The 21,498-nt window shown below is 47.8% G+C and overlaps 1 protein-coding gene across 1 annotated transcript; it reads left to right on the top strand.

Moving 5' to 3' along the window:
* The first annotated feature begins 9,493 nt into the window (after nucleotides 1–9,493).
* LOC112078785 (neurocalcin-delta A) lies at nucleotides 9,494–19,594 on the top strand. The gene is made up of 4 exons (XM_024144917.2): nucleotides 9,494–10,054; nucleotides 12,651–12,756; nucleotides 14,369–14,494; nucleotides 19,535–19,594. Exons 1-3 carry the CDS (start codon nucleotides 9,677–9,679, stop codon nucleotides 14,464–14,466), a joined length of 582 nt encoding a protein of 193 aa, XP_024000685.1. The 5' UTR covers nucleotides 9,494–9,676; the 3' UTR covers nucleotides 14,467–14,494; nucleotides 19,535–19,594.
* The last annotated feature ends 1,904 nt before the right edge of the window (nucleotides 19,595–21,498 follow it).

Genomic DNA, 21,498 nt, shown 5'->3' with positions numbered 1-21,498 from the left:
GGGGACTGATCTCTCAGAGAGGGGGAGACCTATTCTCGCGAGAGGGGGAGACCTGATCTCGCAGAGATGGGGGAGAACGCTGATCTCGCAGAGAGGGGGAGACCTGATTCTCTCAGGAGGGGGAGACCTTGACATCTCGCAGAGAGGGGGAGGACCTGATCTTCGCAGAAGGGGAGAACCTGATCTCCAGAGAGGGGAGACTGATTCGCAGAGGAGGGGAGACCTGATCTCGCGAGATGGGGGACCTGATCTCGAGAGAGGGGGAGACCTGATCTGCAGAGAGGGGGAGACCTGATCTCGAAGAGGGGGGATGATCTCGCAGAGAGGGGAGACTGATCTCGCAGAGAGGGGAGACCTGATCTCGCAGAGAGGGGGGACCTGATTCGCAGAGAGGGGGACTATTCGCAGAGAGGAGGAGACCTGATCTCGCAGAGAGGGGAGACCTGATCTCGAGAGAGGGGAGACTGATCTCGCAGAGAGGGGGGATCCTTTGATCTTCCGCAGAGAGGGGTAGACCTGATCTCGCAGAGAGGGGAGACTGAATCTCGGCAAGAGGGGGAGACCCTGATCTCGCAGAGAGGGGAGACCTGATCTCGCAGAGGAGGGGGACCTGATCTCGCAGAGATGGGGAGACCTGATTCTTCGCAGAGAGGGGGAGACTGATCTCGCAGAGAGGGGGAGACCTGATTGCTGCGAGAGAGAGAGACTTGATCTCGCTCAGAAGAGAGATGACCTGACTCGCAGAGAGAGATGAACCTAGCGAGAGAGATGACCTAGCAGAGAGAGACCTGATCTCGCAGAGAGAGACCTGATCTCGCAGATGAGAGACTGATCTCGCAGAAGAGACTGATTCGTCAGAGAGACGATGAACTTTAGCAGAGAGACACGATGATTAGCAAGAGAGACAGAGATGACTGAGAGAGAAGACCTGACCTAGCAAAGAGGACCTGACCTCTCAGAGAGAGACCTGGATCTCGCAGAGAGAGACCCTGATCCGCAGAGAGAGACCTTGACTCTCGCAGAGAGAGACCTGATCTCAGCAAAGCAGAAGGACCATGATCTCGCAGAGAGAGACCTGATCTACGCCAAGAGGAGAGAGCATGACCTGCAGAGAGAGACCTGATCTTCGCAGAGAGAGAGATGACCATGCAAGAGAGAACCATCTCGAGAGAGAGAGCATAGACTCACACAGAGAGACGATGACCTAGCAGAGCCAGAGAGCTGACACTAGCAGAAGAGGAGATGAACCTTAGCAAGAGAGAGATGACCTAGCAGAGAGAGAGATGACCTTAGCAGATGAGAGACCTCGATCTCGCATAGAGAGAGATGACCTGAGGCAGAGAGAGGATGATTCGCAGAGAAGAGATGACCTCGCAGAGAGAGACCATGAACTACACAGAGGAGAGATGAACCTAGTCAGAGAGAGAGATAGCCTAGAAGACGAGAGAGTGACCTAGCAGAGAAGAGAGCATGACTAGCAGAAGAGAGACAGGGGAAACTCACCTTCCTGTAGCAAGTAAATGTCAGAGGTAGGGCCTCCGAGTGGCTCAGTTGGTATAAGACACTAGCAGTGCTCGCTGTGCCACTTAGAGATTCTGGGTTTGAGTCGCCCGGTCGCGACGTGAAACCCATGGGCCGCCACACAATTGCCCCAGGTTCGTCCGGGTTAGGGAGAGTTTGGCCGGTAGGAATGCCTTTTCCCATCGGCGCCCTAAACTAGCGACTCCTGTGGCGGGCACGGCGCAGTGCACGCGAAGGTCGCCAGGGTGGTTGGTGCGGCTGGCTTCCGGGTTAAGTGGCCGTTGATGTCGCAGAAGCAGATTGGCGGCTTGGTTGGGTGCGGTTCGATGGGCGCACGGCTCATCGACCTTCGCCTCTCCCGAGTCCGTACGGGGTTGCAGCGATGAGACAGCACTAACTACCATTGGATCCCACGAAAACTGGCGGAGATAAGGGGTATTTATTAACTTTTTTTCACAGGACAACTGTTCAGAGACGTATGTGATTTGAGACAGAACTTTCCGGTCGCTGAGGAGGAGGAGGAACACATTCTCCTGAGAGTACTACCATTCTACTCCACCAGCTGATCATGCTACAATACAGTTGAAGTCGGAGCGTTTACATTCACTTAGCCAGTTATTCACACATTCCTGAATTTAATTCCTCGTTAAATTCCCTTTCGTAGTTCAGTTTAGGCTCACCACTTTATTTTTTAGATGTGCATGTGGTCCCTGGTGTTTATACTTGTTTACTATTGTTTGTACGATGAACGTGGTACCTTCAGCATTGGTGGAACATTGATCCACGGGATGACCAGACTGTGGGAGTCTACAAATTTATTTTCTGAGGGTCATTGGCTGATTTATTTTGATTTCCCACATGATGTTCAAGGCAAAGAGTCACTGAGTTTGAGGTAGGAACCTTGAATTACATCCACAGGTACACCTCCAAATATTGTCCAATTAGCCTATCAGAGCTTCTAAAAGCCATTGGCATAATTTTCGGGAATTTTCCAAGCTGTTTAAAGGCACAGTCAACTTATGTATGTAAACTTCTGACCATGGAATTGTGATACAGGGAAATAATCTGTTGTAAACGATTTTAGGAAAAAATGACATGTCAGTGCACAAAGTAGATGGTCCTAACGACTTTGCCAAAACTTATAGTTGTCAAGCAAGAATTTGTGGGGGTTGAAAACGAGTTTTAATGATCGTGTTTTGTAAACTTCCGACTTAACTGTAGTAGACGTTCTACCAGCCCTTTCTCTAGACGCTCATGGTAGGCTCAGCTCTGATCTGTACCATAGTTAGACGTTATACCAGCTTTTCTTTCTAGAGCTGCCACTGTGTAAAGGCCTCACTCTGTCTGGTACCATAGCTAGCGTTTCTACCAGGCCCTTTCTCTAGAGCTGCAACTGTGTAAGGCCTCAGCTCTTGTCTGTATTACATAGTAGAGTTCTACATCCTTTTCTCTAGAGCTGCACTGTGTAAGGCCTCAGCTCTGTCTGGTACATAGTAGGATTTCTACCAGGCCTTTCTCTAGAGCTTGCACTGTGTAAGGCCTCAGCTCTGTTCTGGTACATAGTAGACGTTCTACCAGCTTTCTTTCTAGAGCTGCACTGTGATAAGCTCTCAGCTCTGTTCTGGTACATAGTAGACGTATCTACAGCCTTTATCTAGAGCTGCACTGTTGTAGGCCTCGTCTGTCTGGTACATAGCGTAGACGTTCTACCTCCTTAATCTCATAGAGCTTTGCATCTGGTGTAAGGCCTCAGCTCATGTCTGGGTACATAGTGACGTTCTTACCAGCCTTTCTTTAGAGCTTGCACTGTGTAAGGCCTCAGCTCTGTCTGGTAACATAGTTAGACGTTCTACCAGGCTTTCTCTAGAGCTGCACGTGTAAGGCTAGCTCTGGTCTGGTACATAGTAGACGTTCTACCGGCCTTATTCTCTAGAGCTGCACATGTGTAGGCCTCAGCTCTGATCTGGTACATAGTAGACGTTCTACCAGCCCTTTCTCTAGAGCTGCCACTGCTGTAAGGTCGGTCAGCCTGTCTGGATACATAGTAGCCGTTTCCAGCTCTCTAGAGCTGCACTGGAAGGCTCAGCTCTGCTGTAATGTGGACGTTCTACCAGCCTTCTCTAGGCTGCCTGTAAGCATCAGCTGTCTGCATAGACGTTGCTCCGTGTTCCTAGAAGGCACGTAGTCTCAGCTCTGTCTGGTACATAGTGACTTCTACCAGCCCTTTCTCTAGGACTGACTGTGTAAGCGTCAGTCTGTCGTGGTACATAGTAGACGTTTCTACCAGCTCCTTTCTTAAGCTGCACTGTGTAAGCCTCAGCGTACTGTCTGGGTAATAGTAGACGTTCTTACCAGCCTTTCTCTGAGCTGCACTGTGTAAGGCTCAGCTCTGTCGGTACAAGTAGACGTTTCTACCAGCCCTTTCTCAGAGCGTGACTGTGTAGAGCCTCAGCTCTGTCTGGGTACACAAAGTAGACGTTCTACCAGCCCTTTCTCTAGAAGCGCACTGTGTGGCCTCAGCTCTCGTCTGGTACATAGTAGCACCGTCTCTACCGCCCTTGGCTCTTAGAGGTGCAGCTGGTAGTGCTCAGCTCTGTCTCGTAGCATAGTAGACTTTCTACCAGCCCTTTCTCTAGAGTGCACTGTGTAAGGCTTCTCAAGGCTTCTGTTGGTACCATATGTAGACGTTCTACCAGCCCTTCTTCGAGCTGCACTGTGTAAGCCTCAGCTCTGTCTGGTACATAGTAGACGATTCTACCAGCCCTTTCTCTAAGCTGCACTGTGTAAGCTCAGCTTCTGTCTGGCTACATAGTAGACGTTCTACCAGCCTTTCTCTAGAGCTGCACTGTGTAAGGGGCCTTTCAGGCTTTCTTCTGGGTTTAACATAGTTGAGACGTTTTCTACCAGCCTTTCTCGAGCTGCACTGTTGTAAGGCCTCAGTCTGTTGGTACTGCTAGACGTTCTACCAAGCCCTTCTCTTAGAGCTGCACTGTGTAAGCCTCGCTCTGTCTGGTACATAGTAGACGTTTCTACAGCCCTTTCTCTAGAGCTGACACTGTGTAAGGCCTCAGCTCTGTCTCTGGTACAAGTAGACGTTCTACAGCCTTTCTCTAGAGCTGCACTGTGTAAGGCCTCAGTCGTCTGTACATGGCTCAGTTCTTTGAATGTACGGAGGAGTTCAGCTTGTGCGTACCAGCCCTTTCTCTCGAGCTGCCACTGTTAAGGTTCTAGCTCTGTCTGGTTACATAGTGACGTTCTCCCAGCTTTCTCGAGAGCTGCACTGAGTAAGGCCTCAGCTCTGTCTGGTACATAGTAGCGTTCTACCGCCCTTTCTCGAGCTGCACTGTGTAAGCACTACAGCTCTGTCTGGACATTAGTAGAACGTTCTCAAGCCTTTCTCTAGAGCTGCCACGTGTAGTTACAGCTCTGTTGTACATAGGTAGACGTTCTATCCAGCCCTTTCTCTAGAGCTGCACTGTGTAAGCCTCACTCTGTCTGTACATAGTAGAGTTCTACCAGCCTTTCTCTAGAGCTGCACTGTTGTAAGGCCTCAGCTCTGTCTGGACATAGTAGCGTTCTACCAGCCTTTCTCTAGAGGTGCATGTGTAAGGTCTCAGCTCTGTCTGGATACATAGGTAGACTTCTCCAGCCATTTCTTAGAGCCTTGCACTTGTGTCAAGGCCCCAAGCCTGTCTGGTACTAGTAGGCGTTCTACCAGCCCTTTCCTAGAGGCTGCACTGTGTAAGGCTCAGCTCTGTCTGGTACCATAGTGTTAGACGTTCTCCAGCCCTTTCTCTAGAGCTGCACTGTGTAATGCGCCTCAGCTCTGTCTGGTTACATAGTAGACGTTCTACCAGCCTTTCTCTAGAGTGCACTGTGTAAGGCCTCAGCTCTGTTTCTGGTACATAGTAGACGTTCTACCAGCCCCTCTTCTCTAGAGTTGCACTGTGTAAGGCCTCAGCTCTGTCTGGTACTGTAACGTTCTACCAGCCCTTCTCTTAGAGCATGCACTGTGAGCCTCAGCTCTGTCTGGTACATAGTAGACGTTCTACCAGCCTTCTCTAAGCTGCACTGTGTAAGGTCTCAGCTCTGTCTGGTACATAGTAGACTTCTTACAGCTTTCTCTAGAGCTGCACTGTGTAAGGCCTCAGCTCTGTCTGGACTAGTAGACGTTTCTACCAGCCTTTCTCTAGAGCTGCACTGTGTAAGGCCTCAGCTCTGTCTGGACCAGTAGTAGACGTTCTACCAGCCACTTTTCTCTAGAGCTCGCACGTGTGTAAGGCCTCAGCTCTGTCTGGTAACATAGTAGACTTCTACAGCCCTTTCTCTAGAGCTGCACTGTTGTAAGCCTCAAGCTCTGTCTGGTCATAGTAGCGTATCTACCAGCCATTTCTCTAGAGCTGCACTGTGTAAGGCCTCAGCTCTGTCTGGTACATAGTAGACGTTGTCTACCAGTCCCTTTCTCTAGAGGCTGCACTGTGTAAGCCTCAGCTCTGTCTGGTACATTAGTAAGCGGTCTACCAGCCCTTTTCTCTAGAGCTGCACTGATGTAACCGGCTCAGCTCTGTCTGGTACATATGTAGCGTTCCTACCATCCTTTCTTCTAGAGCCTGCACCTGCTGTTAAGCCTCAGCGCCTGTTGGCTACATAGTTAGCACTTCTTACCATCCTTTCTCTAGGCTTGCACTGTGTAAAGGGCCTCACCTCTGTCTGGTACATAGTAGACGTTCTACCATCCCTTTCTCTAACGAAGCTTGCACTTTGTAAGGGCCTCAGCTCTGTCTGGTACATAGTAGAGTTCTACCATCCTCTTCTCTAGAGCTGCACTGTGTAAGGCCTCAGTCTTCTGGTACATAGTAGACGTTTCTACCAGCCTTTCTCTAGAGCTGCACATTGTGATAAAGGCCCTCAGCTCTGCTCTGGTAACTAGTAGACGTTTCTACCCACCCTTTCTTCTAGAGCTGACTGTGTAAGTCTCAGCTCGTCTGGTACATAGTAGACGTATTCTCAGCCCTTTCTCAAAGCTGCCACTGTGTAAGTCTCAGCTCTATCTGTACATTAGTAGACGTTTCTACCAGCTTTTCTCTAGAGCTGCACTGTGTAAGGCCTCAGCTCGTGTTCTGGTACATAGTAGACGTTCTACCAGCTTCTCCTAAGAGCTGCACTGTTGTAAGGCCTCAGCGTCTGGTCTTGTTACATAGTTCAGACGTTCTACCGCTTTCTTAGAGCTGCGCTGTTAGCCTCAGCTCTGTCTGGTACATAGTTAGACGTTCTACCAGCCTTTCTCTAAGAGCTGCACTGTGTAAGGCTCGTCATCCATTCGGAATCACTTAGGAACTTGATGAAGATTGGTTCGGAGCTTAAACTAGTAGTGTGTCTTGTTCTCTTGAGCGGGTAAATGACTTATGAGCTTGTAAGTAGAGTTTGTTATGAAGTGGTGGCTTTGTGGAATTTACGTCTCTTTCTCTCATCATGAGGAGAGAGCCAGGTAGCTTTTAGTTGGTGACTTATGACTCGATCACTCTGTCTACTTGTATAGTTCTGTTGTCATGGTGCCATCGCTTTCTCCAGTCCACTCAGTTGGTCTCTACGGCAAGCTGCGTTTCGTAGTGTCATGTCTGTGCCTTCTTAGGGCAAGCCTAGCGTTCAGTAGTGTCTGTCTGTGTCCTCTAGGCAAGCTAGCGTTCAGTATGTCTGTGTCCTTAGCAACCGTAGCGTTCAGTAGTGTCTGTCTGTGTTTTCTACAGCCGTAGTTCAGTAGTCTGTTGTTCTGTGATCCTCTATGCAAGCTAGCTTCAGTAGTGTCTGTTGTGTCCTCTAGCAAGCTAGCGTTCCAGTAGGTTGTCTGTTTTCTACAGCCGTACGTCAGTAGTGTCTGTCTGTGTTTTCTACAAGCCGTACGTTCAGTAGTGTCTGTCTGTGTTCTACAGCCGTACGTTCAGTGTGTCTGTCGTTTTTCTACAGCCGACGTTCAGTAGTGTCTGTCTGTGTTTTCTTTACAGCCGTTACGTTTCAGTAGTGTCGTCTCCAAGTGTTTACTACAGCCGTACGTTTTCAAGTAGTGTCCGTCTCCTAGTGTTTTCTACAGCCGTACGTTCAGTAGTGTCTGTCTCCAAGTGTTTTTCTACAGCCGTACGTTCAGTAGTGTCCGTTCTCCAAGTGTTTTCTACAAGCCGTACGTTCAGTAGTGTCTGTCTCCAAGTGTTTTCTACAGCCGTAGTTCAGTAGTGTCTGTCTGTGTTTTCTACAGCCGTACGTTCAGTAGTGTCGTCTCAAGTGTTTTCTACAGCCGTACGTTCAGTAGTTCTGTCTCCAAGTGTTTTCTACAGCCGTACGTTCAGTAGTGTCTGTCTCCAAGTGTTTTCTACAGCCGTACGTTCAGTAGTGTCTGTCTCCAAGTGTTTTCTACAGCCGTACGTTCAGTAGTGTCTGTCTGTGTTTTCTACAAGCCGTACGTTCAGTAGTGTCTGTCTCCAAGTGTTTACTACAGCCGTACGTTCAGTAGTGTCCGTCTCCAAGTGTTTTCTACAGCCGTACGTTCAGTAGTGTCTAAGTGTTTTCTACAGCCGTACGTTCAGTAGTGTCCGTCTCCAAGTGTTTTCTACAGCGTACGTTCAGTAGTGTCTGTTCTCAAGTGTTTTCTACAGCCGTACGTTCAGTAGTGTCTGTGTTTCTACAAGCCGTACGTTCAGTAGTGTCCGTCTCCAAGTGTTTTCTACAGCCGTACGTTCAGTAGTGTCCGTCTCCAAGTGTTTTTCTACAGCCGTACGTTCAGTAGTGTCCGTCTCCAAGTGTTTTCTACAGCCGTACGTTCAGTAGTGTCTGTCTTCCAAGTGTTTTCTACAGCCGTACGTTCAGTAGTTCCGTCTCCAAGTGTTTACTACAGCCGTACGTTCAGTAGTGTCGTCCCAGTGTTTACTACAGCCGTACGTTCAGTAGTGTCCGTCTCCAAGTGTTTTCTACAGCCGTACGTTCAGTAGTGTCTGTCTCAGTGTTTTCTACAGCCGTACGTTCAGTAGTGTCTGTTCTCAAGTGTACTACAGGCGTACGTTCAGTAGTGTCCGTCTCAAGTGTTTTCTACAGCCGTACGTTCAGTAGTGTCCGTTCATTGTTTTCTCAGCCGTCGTTCAGTAGTGTCGTCTCCAAGTGTTTTCTACAGCCGTACGTCAGTAGTGTCCGTCTCCAAGTGTTTACTACAGCCGTACGTTCAGTAGTGTCTGTCTCCAGTGTTTACTACAGCTCGTACGTTCGTAGTGTCGTCTCCAGTGTTTACTACAGCCGTACGTTCAGTAGTGTCTGTCTCCAAGTGTTTCTACAGCCGTACGTTCAGTGTGTCTGTCTCCAAGTGTTTTTCTACAGCCGTACGTTCAGTAGTGTCCGTCTCCAAGTTTTTCTACAGCCGTACGTTCAGTAGTGTCGTCTCCAAGTGTTTCTACAGCCGTACGTTCAGTAGTGTCTGTCTCAAGTGTTTCTACAGCGTTACGGTTCAGTAAGTGTCTGTCTGTGTTTTTCTACAGCCGTAACGTTCAGTGTGTTTCGTCTCCAAGTGTTTCTACGCCGTACGTTCAGTAGTGTCTGTCTCCAAGTTTTTTCTACAGCCGTACGTTCAGTAGTGTCTGTGTCTCCAAGTGTTTTCTACAGCCGTACGTTCAGTACATGGAACATATGTGTGTCTGTCTGTCTGCTGCGTGGAATATTCCAGCACTTCAGACATTACAATATGTTTGGTAACATTGAGCATGTGAACATTTCTTGGCACAGTGAAGTACACTTCTCCCTCGTTCCACGATGAGGGTTCCTCAGAAGGATACAGGCGGTTTGGTTGCATAGCAGTAGAAGAGATACTGTTCTGTCTGCTTACTTTGCTGCTCTGATAACTAAGTCGTCTTTAATGAAGCTTTCTGTGATATGCAAACAACCAAACATACGTTTTGGGTCCTTTAAAAAAAATCTAAATAAAAATCTCCTGTGTCATGTAGGATGTGCATCTCTAATTTCTCTGTTACAGCCGTCAACATACAGCTAACATGTTGTTCTTTCTGTTCGCTGTTATCATCATGGTCTTCAGGACTAGTGGACATCTTCCTCTCCTGTTCTCAGCTTCTGTTTCCCCTCTCTCTCTCTCTTCCAGCTGTTACTATAGTAACCACCAGCCATGGGGAAGCAGAACAGCAAACTCCGCCCAGAGGTGATGCAGGATCTGCTGGAGAGCACGGACTTCACAGAGCATGAGATCCAGGAGTGGTATAAGGGCTTCCTGAGAGACTGTCCCAGCGGGAACCTCTCCATGGAGGAGTTTAAGAAGATCTACGGTAACTTCTTCCCTTACGGMGACGCCTCCAAGTTCGCAGAGCACGTCTTCCGCACCTTCGACGCCAACGGGGACGGGACGATAGACTTCCGGGAGTTCATCATCGCTCTGAGCGTCACGTCGCGGGGCAAGCTGGAGCAGAAATTGAAGTGGGCCTTCAGCATGTACGACCTGGACGGGAACGGATACATCAGCAAGTCTGAGATGTTGGAGATTGTACAGGTGAGGCTGGAACAGAGAGGTTGGATTTGTAGTTCTGGTGTGAGTTATTTGTAGGCACAGTATGCACGACAGGAACAGACACATCAGCATGTCTGAGATGCTGGAGATTGTACAGGTGAGGCAGGAACAGAGAGGTGGGATTTGTAGTTCTGGTGTGAGTTATTTGTAGGCACATTATGGACGGGAACAGATACATGAGGGTGTCTGAGATGGTAGAGGTGAGGATTGACCTTCAGTAGTGTGTACCAACTGGACGGGAACAGTCACATGTCTGAGATGGTAGAGATGTCTGAGATGGTAGAGGGGAGGATTGACCTTCAGTAGTGTGTACCAACTGGACGGGAACAGATACATGTCTGAGATGGTAGAGATGGTAGAGATGGTAGAGGATGGACCTTCAGTAGTGTGTACCAACTGGATGGGAACAGTCACATGTCTGAGATGGTAGAGATGTCTGAGATGGTAGAGGGGAGGATTGACCTTCAGTAGTGTGTACCAACTGGTTGTCCTCTGTAGCGTGGTTCATGTTGACTGATTAGTTGTTGATCAGCAACATAATCTTACTGTTGGATTTCACTCCTGTAAAAACTTCACCTAAAATGCTTAGACCTCCTACACATACCGATGTCTATTGAAATATATACTCATGTTAACTCCTCGTAGAGATGTTGCCGACGCTGGCCAGATCTGTGATGAAACACTTGTCTAGTTCCTACCCCCAGACCAGTCCTAGTTCCTACCCCCAGACCAGTCCTAGTTCCTACCCCCAGACCAGTCCTAGTTCCTACCCCCAGACCAGTCCTAAGTTCCTACCCTCAACCAGTCCTAGTTCCTACCCCCAGACCAGTCCTAGTTCCTACCCCCAGACCAGTCCTAGTTCCTACCCCCAGACCAGTCCTAGTTCCTACCCCAGACCAGTCCTAGTTCCACCCGACCAGTCCTAGTTCCTACCCCAGACCAGTCCTAGTTCCTACCCCCAGACCAGTCCTAGTTCCTACCCCAGACCAGTCCTATTTTCCTACCCCAGCCAGTCCTATTCCTACCCCCAGACCAGTCCTAGTTCCTACCCCAGACCAGTCCTAGTTCCTACCCCCAGACCAGTCCTATTCCTACCCCAGCCAGTCCTAGTTCCTACCCCAGACCAGTCCTAGTTCCTACAGACCAGTCCTAGTTCCTACCCCAACCAGTCCTAGTTCTACCCCCCGACCAGTCCTAGTTCCTACCCCAGCCAGTCCTAGTTCCTACCCCCGACCAGTCCTAGTTCCTACCCCCGACCAGTCCTAGTTCCTACCCCCAGACCAGTCCTAGTTCCTACCCCAGACCAGTCCTAGTTCCTACCCCAGACCAGTCCTAGTTCCTACCCCCAGACCAGTCCTAGTTCCTACCGCCGACCAGTCCTAGTTCCTACCCGACCAGTCCTAGTTCCTACCCCCGACCAGTCCTAGTTCCTACCCCCAGACCAGTCCTAGTTCCTACCCCAGACCAGTCCTAGTTCCTACCCCCAGACCCAGTCCTAGTTCCTACCCCCAGACCAGTCCTAGTTCTCCTACCCCAGACCAGTCCTAGTTCCTACCCCCGACCAAGTCCTAGTTCCTAACCCCCGACCAGTCCTAGTTCCTACCCCTCAAGACCAGTCCTAGTTCCTACCCTCAACCAGTCCTAGTTCCCTACCCTCAGACCAGTCCTAGTTCTACCCCCCAGACCAGTCCTAGTTCCTACCCCCAGACCAGTCCTAGTTCCTACCCCCAGACAGTCCTAGTTTCCTACCCCCAGACCAGTCCTAGTTCGCTACCCCAGACCATCCTAGTTCCTACCCCAGACCAGTCTAGTTCCTACCCCCAGACCAGTCCTAGTTCCTACCCCAGACCAGTCCTAGTTCCTACCCCAGACCAGTCCCTAGTTCCACTCCAGACCAGTCCTAGTTCCTACCCTCAACAGTCCTAGTTCCTACCCCAGACCAGTCCTAGTTCCTACCCCCAGACCAGCCTAGTTCCTACCCAACGCAGTCCTAGTTCCTACCCCAGACCAGGTCCTAGATCTATAAGATGGTGTCTGTGTGTTTTATCCTCAAGGAGATCTATAAGATGGTGTCTGTGTGTTATTCTCCAGAGATCTATAAGATGGTGTCTGTGTGTTTTATTCTCCAGATCTATAAGATGGTGTCTGTGTGTTTATTCTCCAGGAGATCTATAAGATGGTGTCTGTGTGTTTATTCTCCAGGAGATCTATAAGATGGTGTCTGTGTGTTTATCTCCAGAGATCTATAAGATGGTGTCTGTGTGTTTTATTCTCCAGTATATAAGATGGTGTCTGTGTGTTTATTCTCAGGCGATCTATAAGATGGTGTCTGTGTTTATTCTCCAGGCGATCTATAAAGATGGTGTCTGTGTGTTTTATCTCCAGGAGATCTATAAGATGGTGTCTGTGTGTTATTCTCCAGGCGATCTATAAGATGGTGTCCTGTGTGTGTTTTAATTCTCAGCTCTCCAGGAGATCTATAAGATGGTGTCTGTTCTCCAGGAGATCTATAAGATGGTGTCTGTGTGTTTATTCTCCAGGAGATCTATAAGATGGTGTCTGTGTGTTTATTCTCCAGGCGATCTATAAGATGGTGTCGTCTGTGATGAAGATGCCAGAGGACGAGTCTACTCCAGAGAAGAGAACAGAGAAGATCTTCAGACAGATGGACACCAACAGAGACGGTAGGTCTCATCTCATCCACCTACAACACAGTACAGCCTACAGTGGCAGCCGATAGTGGGAGTGTTAGTGTATAGGGTATAGGGTATAGTGTATAGGGTATAGGGTATACCTCTGGAAGAGTTAATTAACTTCTCTGGGATATGTGGGACGGTAGCGTCCCACCTAACCAACAGCCAGTGAAATTGCAGGGCGTCAAATTCAAAACAACAGAAATCTCATAATTAAAATTCCTCAAACATACAAGTATTATACACCATTTTAAAGATAAACTTCTCATTAATCCAGCCACAGTGTCTGATTTCAAAAAGGATTTACGGCGAAAGCAGAACATATCATTATGCGATTATGTTAGGTCAGTACATAACCACAGAAAAACACAGCCATTTTTCCAGCCAAAGAGAGGAGTAACAAAAAGCAGAAATAGAGTTAAAATTAATCACTAACCTTTGATGATCTTCATCAGATGATACTCATAGGACTTCATGTTACACAATACATGTATGTTTTGTTCGGTAAAGTTCATATTTATATCCAAAAATCTGAGTTTAGGCGGGACGCTACTGTCTCACTCGGCCAAAAGCCGGAGAAAATGCAGCGCGCCATATTCAAATAAATTACTATAAAAATCAAACTTTCATTAAATCACACATAAAAGATACCAAATTAAAGCGACACTGGTTGTGAATCCAGCCAACATGTCAGAATTCAAATGGGCTTTTCAGCGAAAGCATACGATGCTATTATCTGAGCATAGCACCATAGTAAACAAAGACAGAGAAGCATATTTCAACCCTGCAGGCGCGACACAAAACGCAGAAATAAAAAATATAATTCATGCCTTACCTTTGACGAGCTTCTGTTGTTGACACTCCAATATGTCCCATAAACATCACAAATGGTCCTTTTGTTCGATTAATTCCGTCGATATATATCCAAAATGTCCATTTATTTGGCGCGTTTGATCCAGAACCACACCGGTTCCAACTTGCTCAACGTGGCTACAAAATATCTCAAAGGTTACCTGTAAACTTTGCCAAAACATTTCAAACTACTTTTGTAATACAACTTTAGGTATTTTTTTCAAGTAAATAATCGATAAAATTGAAGACGGGATGATCTGTGTTCAATACAGGATGAAAACAAACTGTAGCATGCTTTCTGGTTACGCGCCTCAAACAAACAGGACACTTCACACGACCGTCGTTCTGAACAGGGCTACTTCTTCATTACACAAAGGAAAAACCCTCAACCAATTTCTAAAGACTGTTGACATCCAGTGGAAGCGGTAGGAACTGCACGAAGGTCCCTTAGAATTCTGGATTCCCAATGAAATCTCATTGAAAAGAGAGTGACCACAAAACAAAATCTAAATGGTTTGTCCTCGGGGTTTCGCCTGCTAAATAAGTTATGTTATACTCACAGACATGATTTAGAAACTTCAGAGTGTTTTCTATCCAAATCTACTAATAATATGCATATCTTATCTTCTGGGGATGAGTAGCTGGCAGTAGCTGGTATGCTTTTCATCCAAACGTGAAAATGCCGCCCCCTATCCTCGAGAAGTTAAACGTTAATATAACCTGACTGTCTCCTGTTGTTGTGTTTCTCCAGGTAAACTGTCTCTGGAAGAGTTCATTAAAGGGGCTAAAAGTGACCCCTCCATCGTGCGTCTGTTACAGTGTGACCCCAGCAGCGCTGGACAGTTCTAAACCACCCGACTTTGGGGGTCAAGACAAGGTAAGGCTACACTCTATTCATTTAGGTTTCTTGTTTCATTCCTGTCGATGTCTCACCCCGAGTGTGAGATCGAACACGGTTGCTTTGTAGTACCTGATTAATAGAGAGAAGACTGATTATCTGAAACGGGAATAGAGTGGCTCACTAACCAGTCTGTTARGTCCACCGACCTCCGCTAACCAGTCTGTTACCTCCACTAACCAGTCTACAACACAGTCTGTTACCTCCACTAACCAGTCCTGTTTTACCTCCACTAACAGTCTGTTACCTCCCTAACCAGTCTGTTACCTCCACTAACCAGTCTGTTACTCCACTAAACCAGTCTGTTACCTCCACTAACCAGTCTGTTACCTCCACTAACCAGTCTGTTACCTCCACTAACCAGTCTGTTACCTCCACTAACCAGTCTGTTACTTCACTACCCAGTCTGTTACCTCCACTAACCAGTCTGTTACCTCCACTAACCAGTCTGTTACCTCCACTAACCAGTCTGTTACCTCCACTAACCAGTCTGTTACCTCCACTAACCAGTCTGTTAACTCCACTAACCAGTCTGTTACTCCACTAACCTCCACTACCAGTCTGTTACCTCCACTAACCAGTCTGTTACCTCCACTAACCAGTCTGTTACCATCCACTAACCAGTCTGTTACCTCCACTAACCAGTCTGTTCTCACTACCAGTCTGTTACCTCCACTAACAGGTCTGTTACCTCCACTAACCAGTCTGTTACCTCCACTAACCAGTTGTTACCTCCACTACCAGTCTGTTACCTCCACTAACCAGTCTGTACCTCCACACCAGTCTGTTACTCCACAACCAGTCTGTTTACCTCACTAACCAGTCTGTTACCTCCACTACCAGTCTGTTACCTCCACTACCAGTCTGTTACTCCACTAACCAGTCTGTTACTCCACTAACCTCCTAACCAGTCTGTTACCTCCCACTAACCAGTCTGTTACCTCACTACCAGTCTGTTACTCACTAACACAGTATGTTACCTCCACTAACCAGTCTGTTACCTCCACTAACCAGTATGTTACCTCCACTAACCAGTCTGTTACTCCACTAACCAGTCTGTTACCTCCACTAACCAGTCTGTTACCTCCACTAACCAGTCTGTTACCTCCACTAACCAGTCTGTTACCTCCACTAACCAGTCTGTTACCTCCACTAACCAGTCTGTTACGTCCACTAACCAGTCTGTTACGTCCACTAACCAGTCTGTTACCTCCACAACCTCCACTAACCAGTCTGTTACCTCCACTAACCAATCTGTTACCTCCACTAACCAGTCTGTTACTTCCACCAACCTCCACTAACCAGTCTGTTACGTCACCTAACCAGTCTGTTACTTCACCAACTCCACTAACCAGTCTGTTACCTCCGCTACACAGTCTGTTACCTCCGCTAACCAGTCTGTTACCTCCGCTAACCAGTCTGTTACCTCCGCTAACCAGTCTGTTACCTCCGCTAACCAGTCTGTTACCTCCACCAACCTCCACTCAGTCTGTTACGTCCACCACCTCCACTAACCAGTCTGTTACGTCCACTAACCAGTCTGTTACCTCCACTAACCAGTCTGTTACCTCCACTAACCAGTCTGTTACTTCCACTAACCAGTCTGTTACCTCCACTAACCAGTCTGTTACGTCCACTAACCAGTCTGTTACGTCCACTAACCAGTCTGTTACCTCCACTAACCAGTCTGTTACCTCCACCAACCTCCACTAACCAGTCTGTTACCTCACTAACCAATCTGTTACCTCCTAACCATCTGTTACTTCCACCAACCTCCACTAACCAGTCTGTTACGTCCACTAACCAGTCTGTACTTCCACAACCTCCACTAACCAGTCTGTTACCTCCATAACCAGTCTGTTACCTCCTAACCAGTCTGTTACTTCCACCAACCTCCACTAACCAGTCTGTTACCTCCGCTAACCAGTCTGTTTACCTCCACTACCAGTCTGTTACCTCCAAACCAGTCTGTTACCTCCATAACCAGTCTGTTACCTCCACTAACCAGTCTGTTACCTCCACTAACCAGTCTGTTACCTCCACTAACCAGTCTGTTACCTCCACCAACCTCCACTAACCAGTCTGTTACCTCCACTAACAAAATCTGTTACCTCCACTAACCAGTCTGTTACTTCCACCACCCTCCGCTAACCAGTCTGTTTACCTCGCTAACCAGTCTGTTACCTCCGCTAAACCAGTCTGTTACCTCCACCAACCTCCACTAACCAGTCTGTTACGTCCACCAACCTCCACTAACCATCGTTACCTCCACAACCAGTCTGTTACCTCCACTCCCAGTCTGTTACCTCACTAACCAGTCTGTTACTTCCACCAACCTCCACTAACCAGTCTGTTACCTCCACTAACCAGTCTGTTACCTCCTAACCAGTCTGTTACTTCCACCAACCTCCACTAACCAGTCTGTTACCTCCGCTAACCAGTCTGTTATCCCTAACCAGTCTGTTACCCGCTAACCAGTCTGTTACTCCGCTACCAGTCTGTTACCTCCACTAACCAGTCCTGTTACCTCCACTAACCAGTCTGTTACCTCCACTAACAGTCTGTTACCCTCACTAACCAGTCTGTACCTCCACTAACCAGTCTGTTACCTCCACTAACCAGTCTGTTACCTACACTAACCAGTCTGTTACCTCCACTAACCAGTCTGTTACCTCCACTAACCAGTCTGTTACCTCCACTAACCAGTCTGTTACCTCACTAACCAGTCTGTTACTCCACTAACCAGTCTGTTACCTCCACTAACCAGTCTGTTACCTCCACTAACACAGTCTGTTACCTCCACTAACCAGTCTGTTACCTCCACTAACCAGTCTGTTACCTCCATAACAGTCTGTTACTCACTCAGTCTGTTACTTCCACTAACCAGTCTGTTACCTCCACTAACCAGTCTGTTACTTCCACCAACCTCCACTAACCAGTCTGTTACGTCCACTAACCAGTCTGTTACGTCCACTAACCAGTCTGTTACGTTCACTAACCAGTCTGTTACCTCCACCAACCTCCACTACCAGTCTGTTACGTCCACCAACCTCCACTAACCAGTCTGTTACCTCCACCAACCTCCACTAACCAGTCTGTTACGTCCACCAACCTCCACTAACCAGTCTGTTACTCCACTAACCAGTCTGTTACCTCCACTAACCAGTCTGTTACCTCCACTAACCGGTCTGTCTCCACTAACCAGTCTGTTACCTCCACTAACCAGTCTGTTACCTCCACTAACCAGTCTGTTACTCCACTAACCTCCACTAACCAGTCTGTTACCGCACTAACCAGTCTGTTACCTCCACTAACAGTCTGTTCTCCACTACCAGCCAGTCTGTTATCCACTAACCTCCACTAACCAGTCTGTTACCTCCACTAACCTCCACTAACCAGTCGGTTACCTCCACTAACCAGTCTGTTTACCTCTACTAACCAGTCTGTTACGTCCACCAACCTCCACTAACCAGTCGGTTACCTCCACTAACCAGTCTGTTACCTCACTAACCAGTCTGTTACCTCCACTAACCAGTCTGTTACCTCCACTAACCAGTCTGTTACCTCCACTAACCAGTCTGTTACCTCTACTAACCAGTCTGTTACCTCCACTAACCTCCACTACCAGTCTGTTACGTCCACTAACCAGTCTGTTACCTCCACTAACCAGTCTGTTACCTCCACTAACCAGTCTGTTACCTCCACCAACCTCACTAACCAGTCTGTTACTCCACCAACCTCCACTAACAGTCTGTTAACCTCCACTAACCAGTATGTTCTCCACCAACCTCCCACTAACCAGTCTGTTACCTCCACTAACTCCCACTAACCAGTCTGTTCGTCCACTAACCAGTCTGTTAGTCTACCAGTCCTGTTCTCCACTAACCAGTCTGTTACCTCCACTAACCAGTCTGTTACCTCCACTAACCAGCTGTTACCTCCACTAACCACTAACCAGTCTGTTACCTCCACTAACCAGTCTGTTACCTCCACTTAGCCAGTCTGTTACTCCACTAACCTCCACTAACCAGTCTGTTACCTCCATTAACCAGTCTGTTACCTCCACTAACCAGTCTGTTACCTCTACTAACCAGTCTGTTACGTCCACCAACCTCCACTAACCAGTTGTTACCTCCACTAACCAGTCTGTTACCTCCACTAGCCAGTCTGTTACCTCCACTAGCCAGTCTGTTACGTCCACTAACCAGTCTGTTACCTCCACTAACCAGTCTGTTACCTCCACCAACCTCCATAACCGGTCTGTATCGTCCACCAACCTCCACTAACCAGTCTGTTACCTCCGCTAACCAGTCTGTTACCTCCACTAGCCTCTGTTACCTCCACTAGCCAGTCTGTTACGTCCACTAACCAGTCTGTTAGTCCACTAACAAGTCTGTTACCTCACTAACCAGTCTGTTACCTCCACTAACCAGTCTTCTCATAACGCAGTCTGTACGTCCATAACCTCCACTAACCAGTCTGTTACCTCCACTAACCAGTCTGTTACGTCCACTAACCAGTCTGTTACGTCCACTAACCAGTCTGTTACCTCCATAACCAGTCTGTACCTCCGCTACCGTCTGTTACCTCCGCTAACCAGTCTGTTACCCGTACCAGTCTGTTACTCGCTAACCAGTCTGTTACCTCCGCTAACCAGTCTGTTACTCCGCTAACCAGTCTGTTACCTCCGCTAACCAGTCTGTTACCTCCGCTAACCAGTCTGTACCTCGCTAACCAGTCTGTTACCTCCGCTAACCAGTCTGTTACCTCCGCTAACCAGTCTGTTACCTCCACTACGCCAGTCTGTTACCTCCACCTGTACCTCCACTAACCAGTCTGTTACCTCCCTAACCAGTCTGTTACCTCCGCTAACCAGTCTGTTACCTCCACTAACCAGTCTGTTACGTCCATTAACCAGTCTGTTACGTCACTAACCAGTCTGTTACGTCCACTAACCAGTCTTTACTCCACTAACCAGTCTGTTACCTCACTAACCAGTCTTTGTCATTCTTCTCCAGTTTCTTATTGGGTGAATCCAAATAGCCTCCCCCCTCCACCTTTGGAGCAAACTGATGAAGAGACAAGCCTTCAAATGATGACACTGAAGACAACGGGCCAATGAGAGGCAGCCATGTTCTCCAGACTCCTCCCTCCTCCTCTCTAACCACTCCCAACCTGACACCATCTCCAGGCTCTCGTGATCCCAGTCACGATGTGATCCAGTCCACTCGCCATGTATTTGATCTCTCGTGATCCCAGTCACGATGTGATCCAGTCCACTCGCCATGTATTTGATAAGTCCTAGGGGTTTACATCCCAAATCACACCCATTTTCTCTGAATTGCAGAACTTTAAGCCCTGTAGGCCCTGGTCTGCAGTAGTGCACTACATAGGGATGGGGCCTGGTCTAAAGTAGTGCACTAATACGGAATAGGGCCCTGGTCTAAAGTAGTGCACTACATAGGGAATAGGATGCAGTTTGAGACGTATCCCGTCCTGTTTTAAGGCTGTCATCTGGACTCTCTGTTTGGTTGTCAGTGTTCTGGACACCCCACTGCCCTCAACTAGGTCCTCCTAGCTCTTGTGTATCGTAAACCGTTTGAGAGAGAGAGGAAATGAGAGAGAGGAAATGAGAGAGAGGGAATGAGAGAGAGAGGGATATGAGAGAGAGGGAATGAGAGAGAGGGAATGAGAGAGAGGGAATGAGAGAGAGAGGGAATGAGAGAGAGAAGGGAATGAGAGGAGAGGGAATGAGAGAGAGAGGGATGAGAGAGAGAGAGGGAGAGAGAGAGGGAATGAGAGAGAGGAATGAAAGAGAGGAATGAGAGAGAGAGGGAATGAGAGAGAGAGGGAATGAGAGAGAGGGAATGAGAGAGGAGGGAATGAGAGAGAGAGGGAATGAGAGAGAGGGAATGAGAGAGAGGGATGAGAGAGAGGGAATGAGAGAGAGAGGAATGAGAGAGAGAGGGAGATGAGAGAGAGGGAGAGGGAATGAGAGAGAGAGGGATGAGAGAGGAGGGAATGAGAGAGAGAGAGAGGGAATGAGAGAGAGAAGAGAGGGAATGAGAGAGAGAGAGAGAATGAGAGAGAGGGATGGAATGAGAGAGAGAGGGATGGAATGAGAGAGAGGGGAGAGAAAGGTTGTGATATTTGTCCATGGATGGAAAGAGAACTGTTACTGTTAGAATGTGGATGTGTTGGATGTGTTTTTCAGGCTTGAATACACTTGTGTTAAGTTGTACTATTTTGAATTAATATTTGTGCTGGTATTTTTCAGACTCCAGTTAAAGATTGGGGTTTCCATATAGTACTATGCAGATACTGTTAAAGGCCTTTAGTCCTAGTTGGAAGTACCTCTAGTGAAAAAAGGATGAGGACTGTCCCCAGGGACGTGTCCCAAAGGGCACCCTATATAGTGCACTACTTTAGACCAGGACCCATAGGGTCTTGGTCCCTGTGGTCTGCAGTAGTGCACTATATAGGGTGCCCTTTGGGACACTTCCTGTCACAGATAATGTGGTTATTTGATGTTAACTACATGGTTATTTTGACATGTTTCTCTTAAATATATGTGTTTTATAGAAAAGAAAATGTTTAAAAGACTTTAAAATGGTAAATTGCATTTCAAATTTAAAATGTTAGAATGATCCTTAAGCAGAGCCTTCGAGACATTTTTTCACAGCCTTATGGGCTGTTAATAGTTAAACGAGACCCCCTCTCCTCCAGGAAGTAGAAATGGTTACAGAACAAATGTAATGAGCTGCGTTTCCATAGAAGTTGTTTAAAGGATATGAAGCATGCAATTCTGTTGTGTTTTTCATCTACTGTTGTGAAGAGAAACAACGTCACATTGTGGATGTTTTAACTGGCGCATGTTAAACACGTGTTTCAATCTGGGGGGTTTTGTTTGGAACAGGTTCTGTACGTACGGTGCATGTGTGTGTGTTCATGTGCTGATGGTTTTCAGTGGTGAATTGACTAGC

Source organism: Salvelinus sp. IW2-2015, unplaced genomic scaffold (genome assembly GCF_002910315.2).
Source record: "Salvelinus sp. IW2-2015 unplaced genomic scaffold, ASM291031v2 Un_scaffold6262, whole genome shotgun sequence".
NCBI lineage: Eukaryota > Metazoa > Chordata > Actinopteri > Salmoniformes > Salmonidae > Salvelinus > Salvelinus sp. IW2-2015.
Note: the sequence above shows the minus strand (reverse complement) of the source record. Positions and strands in the feature narration are given on the sequence as shown.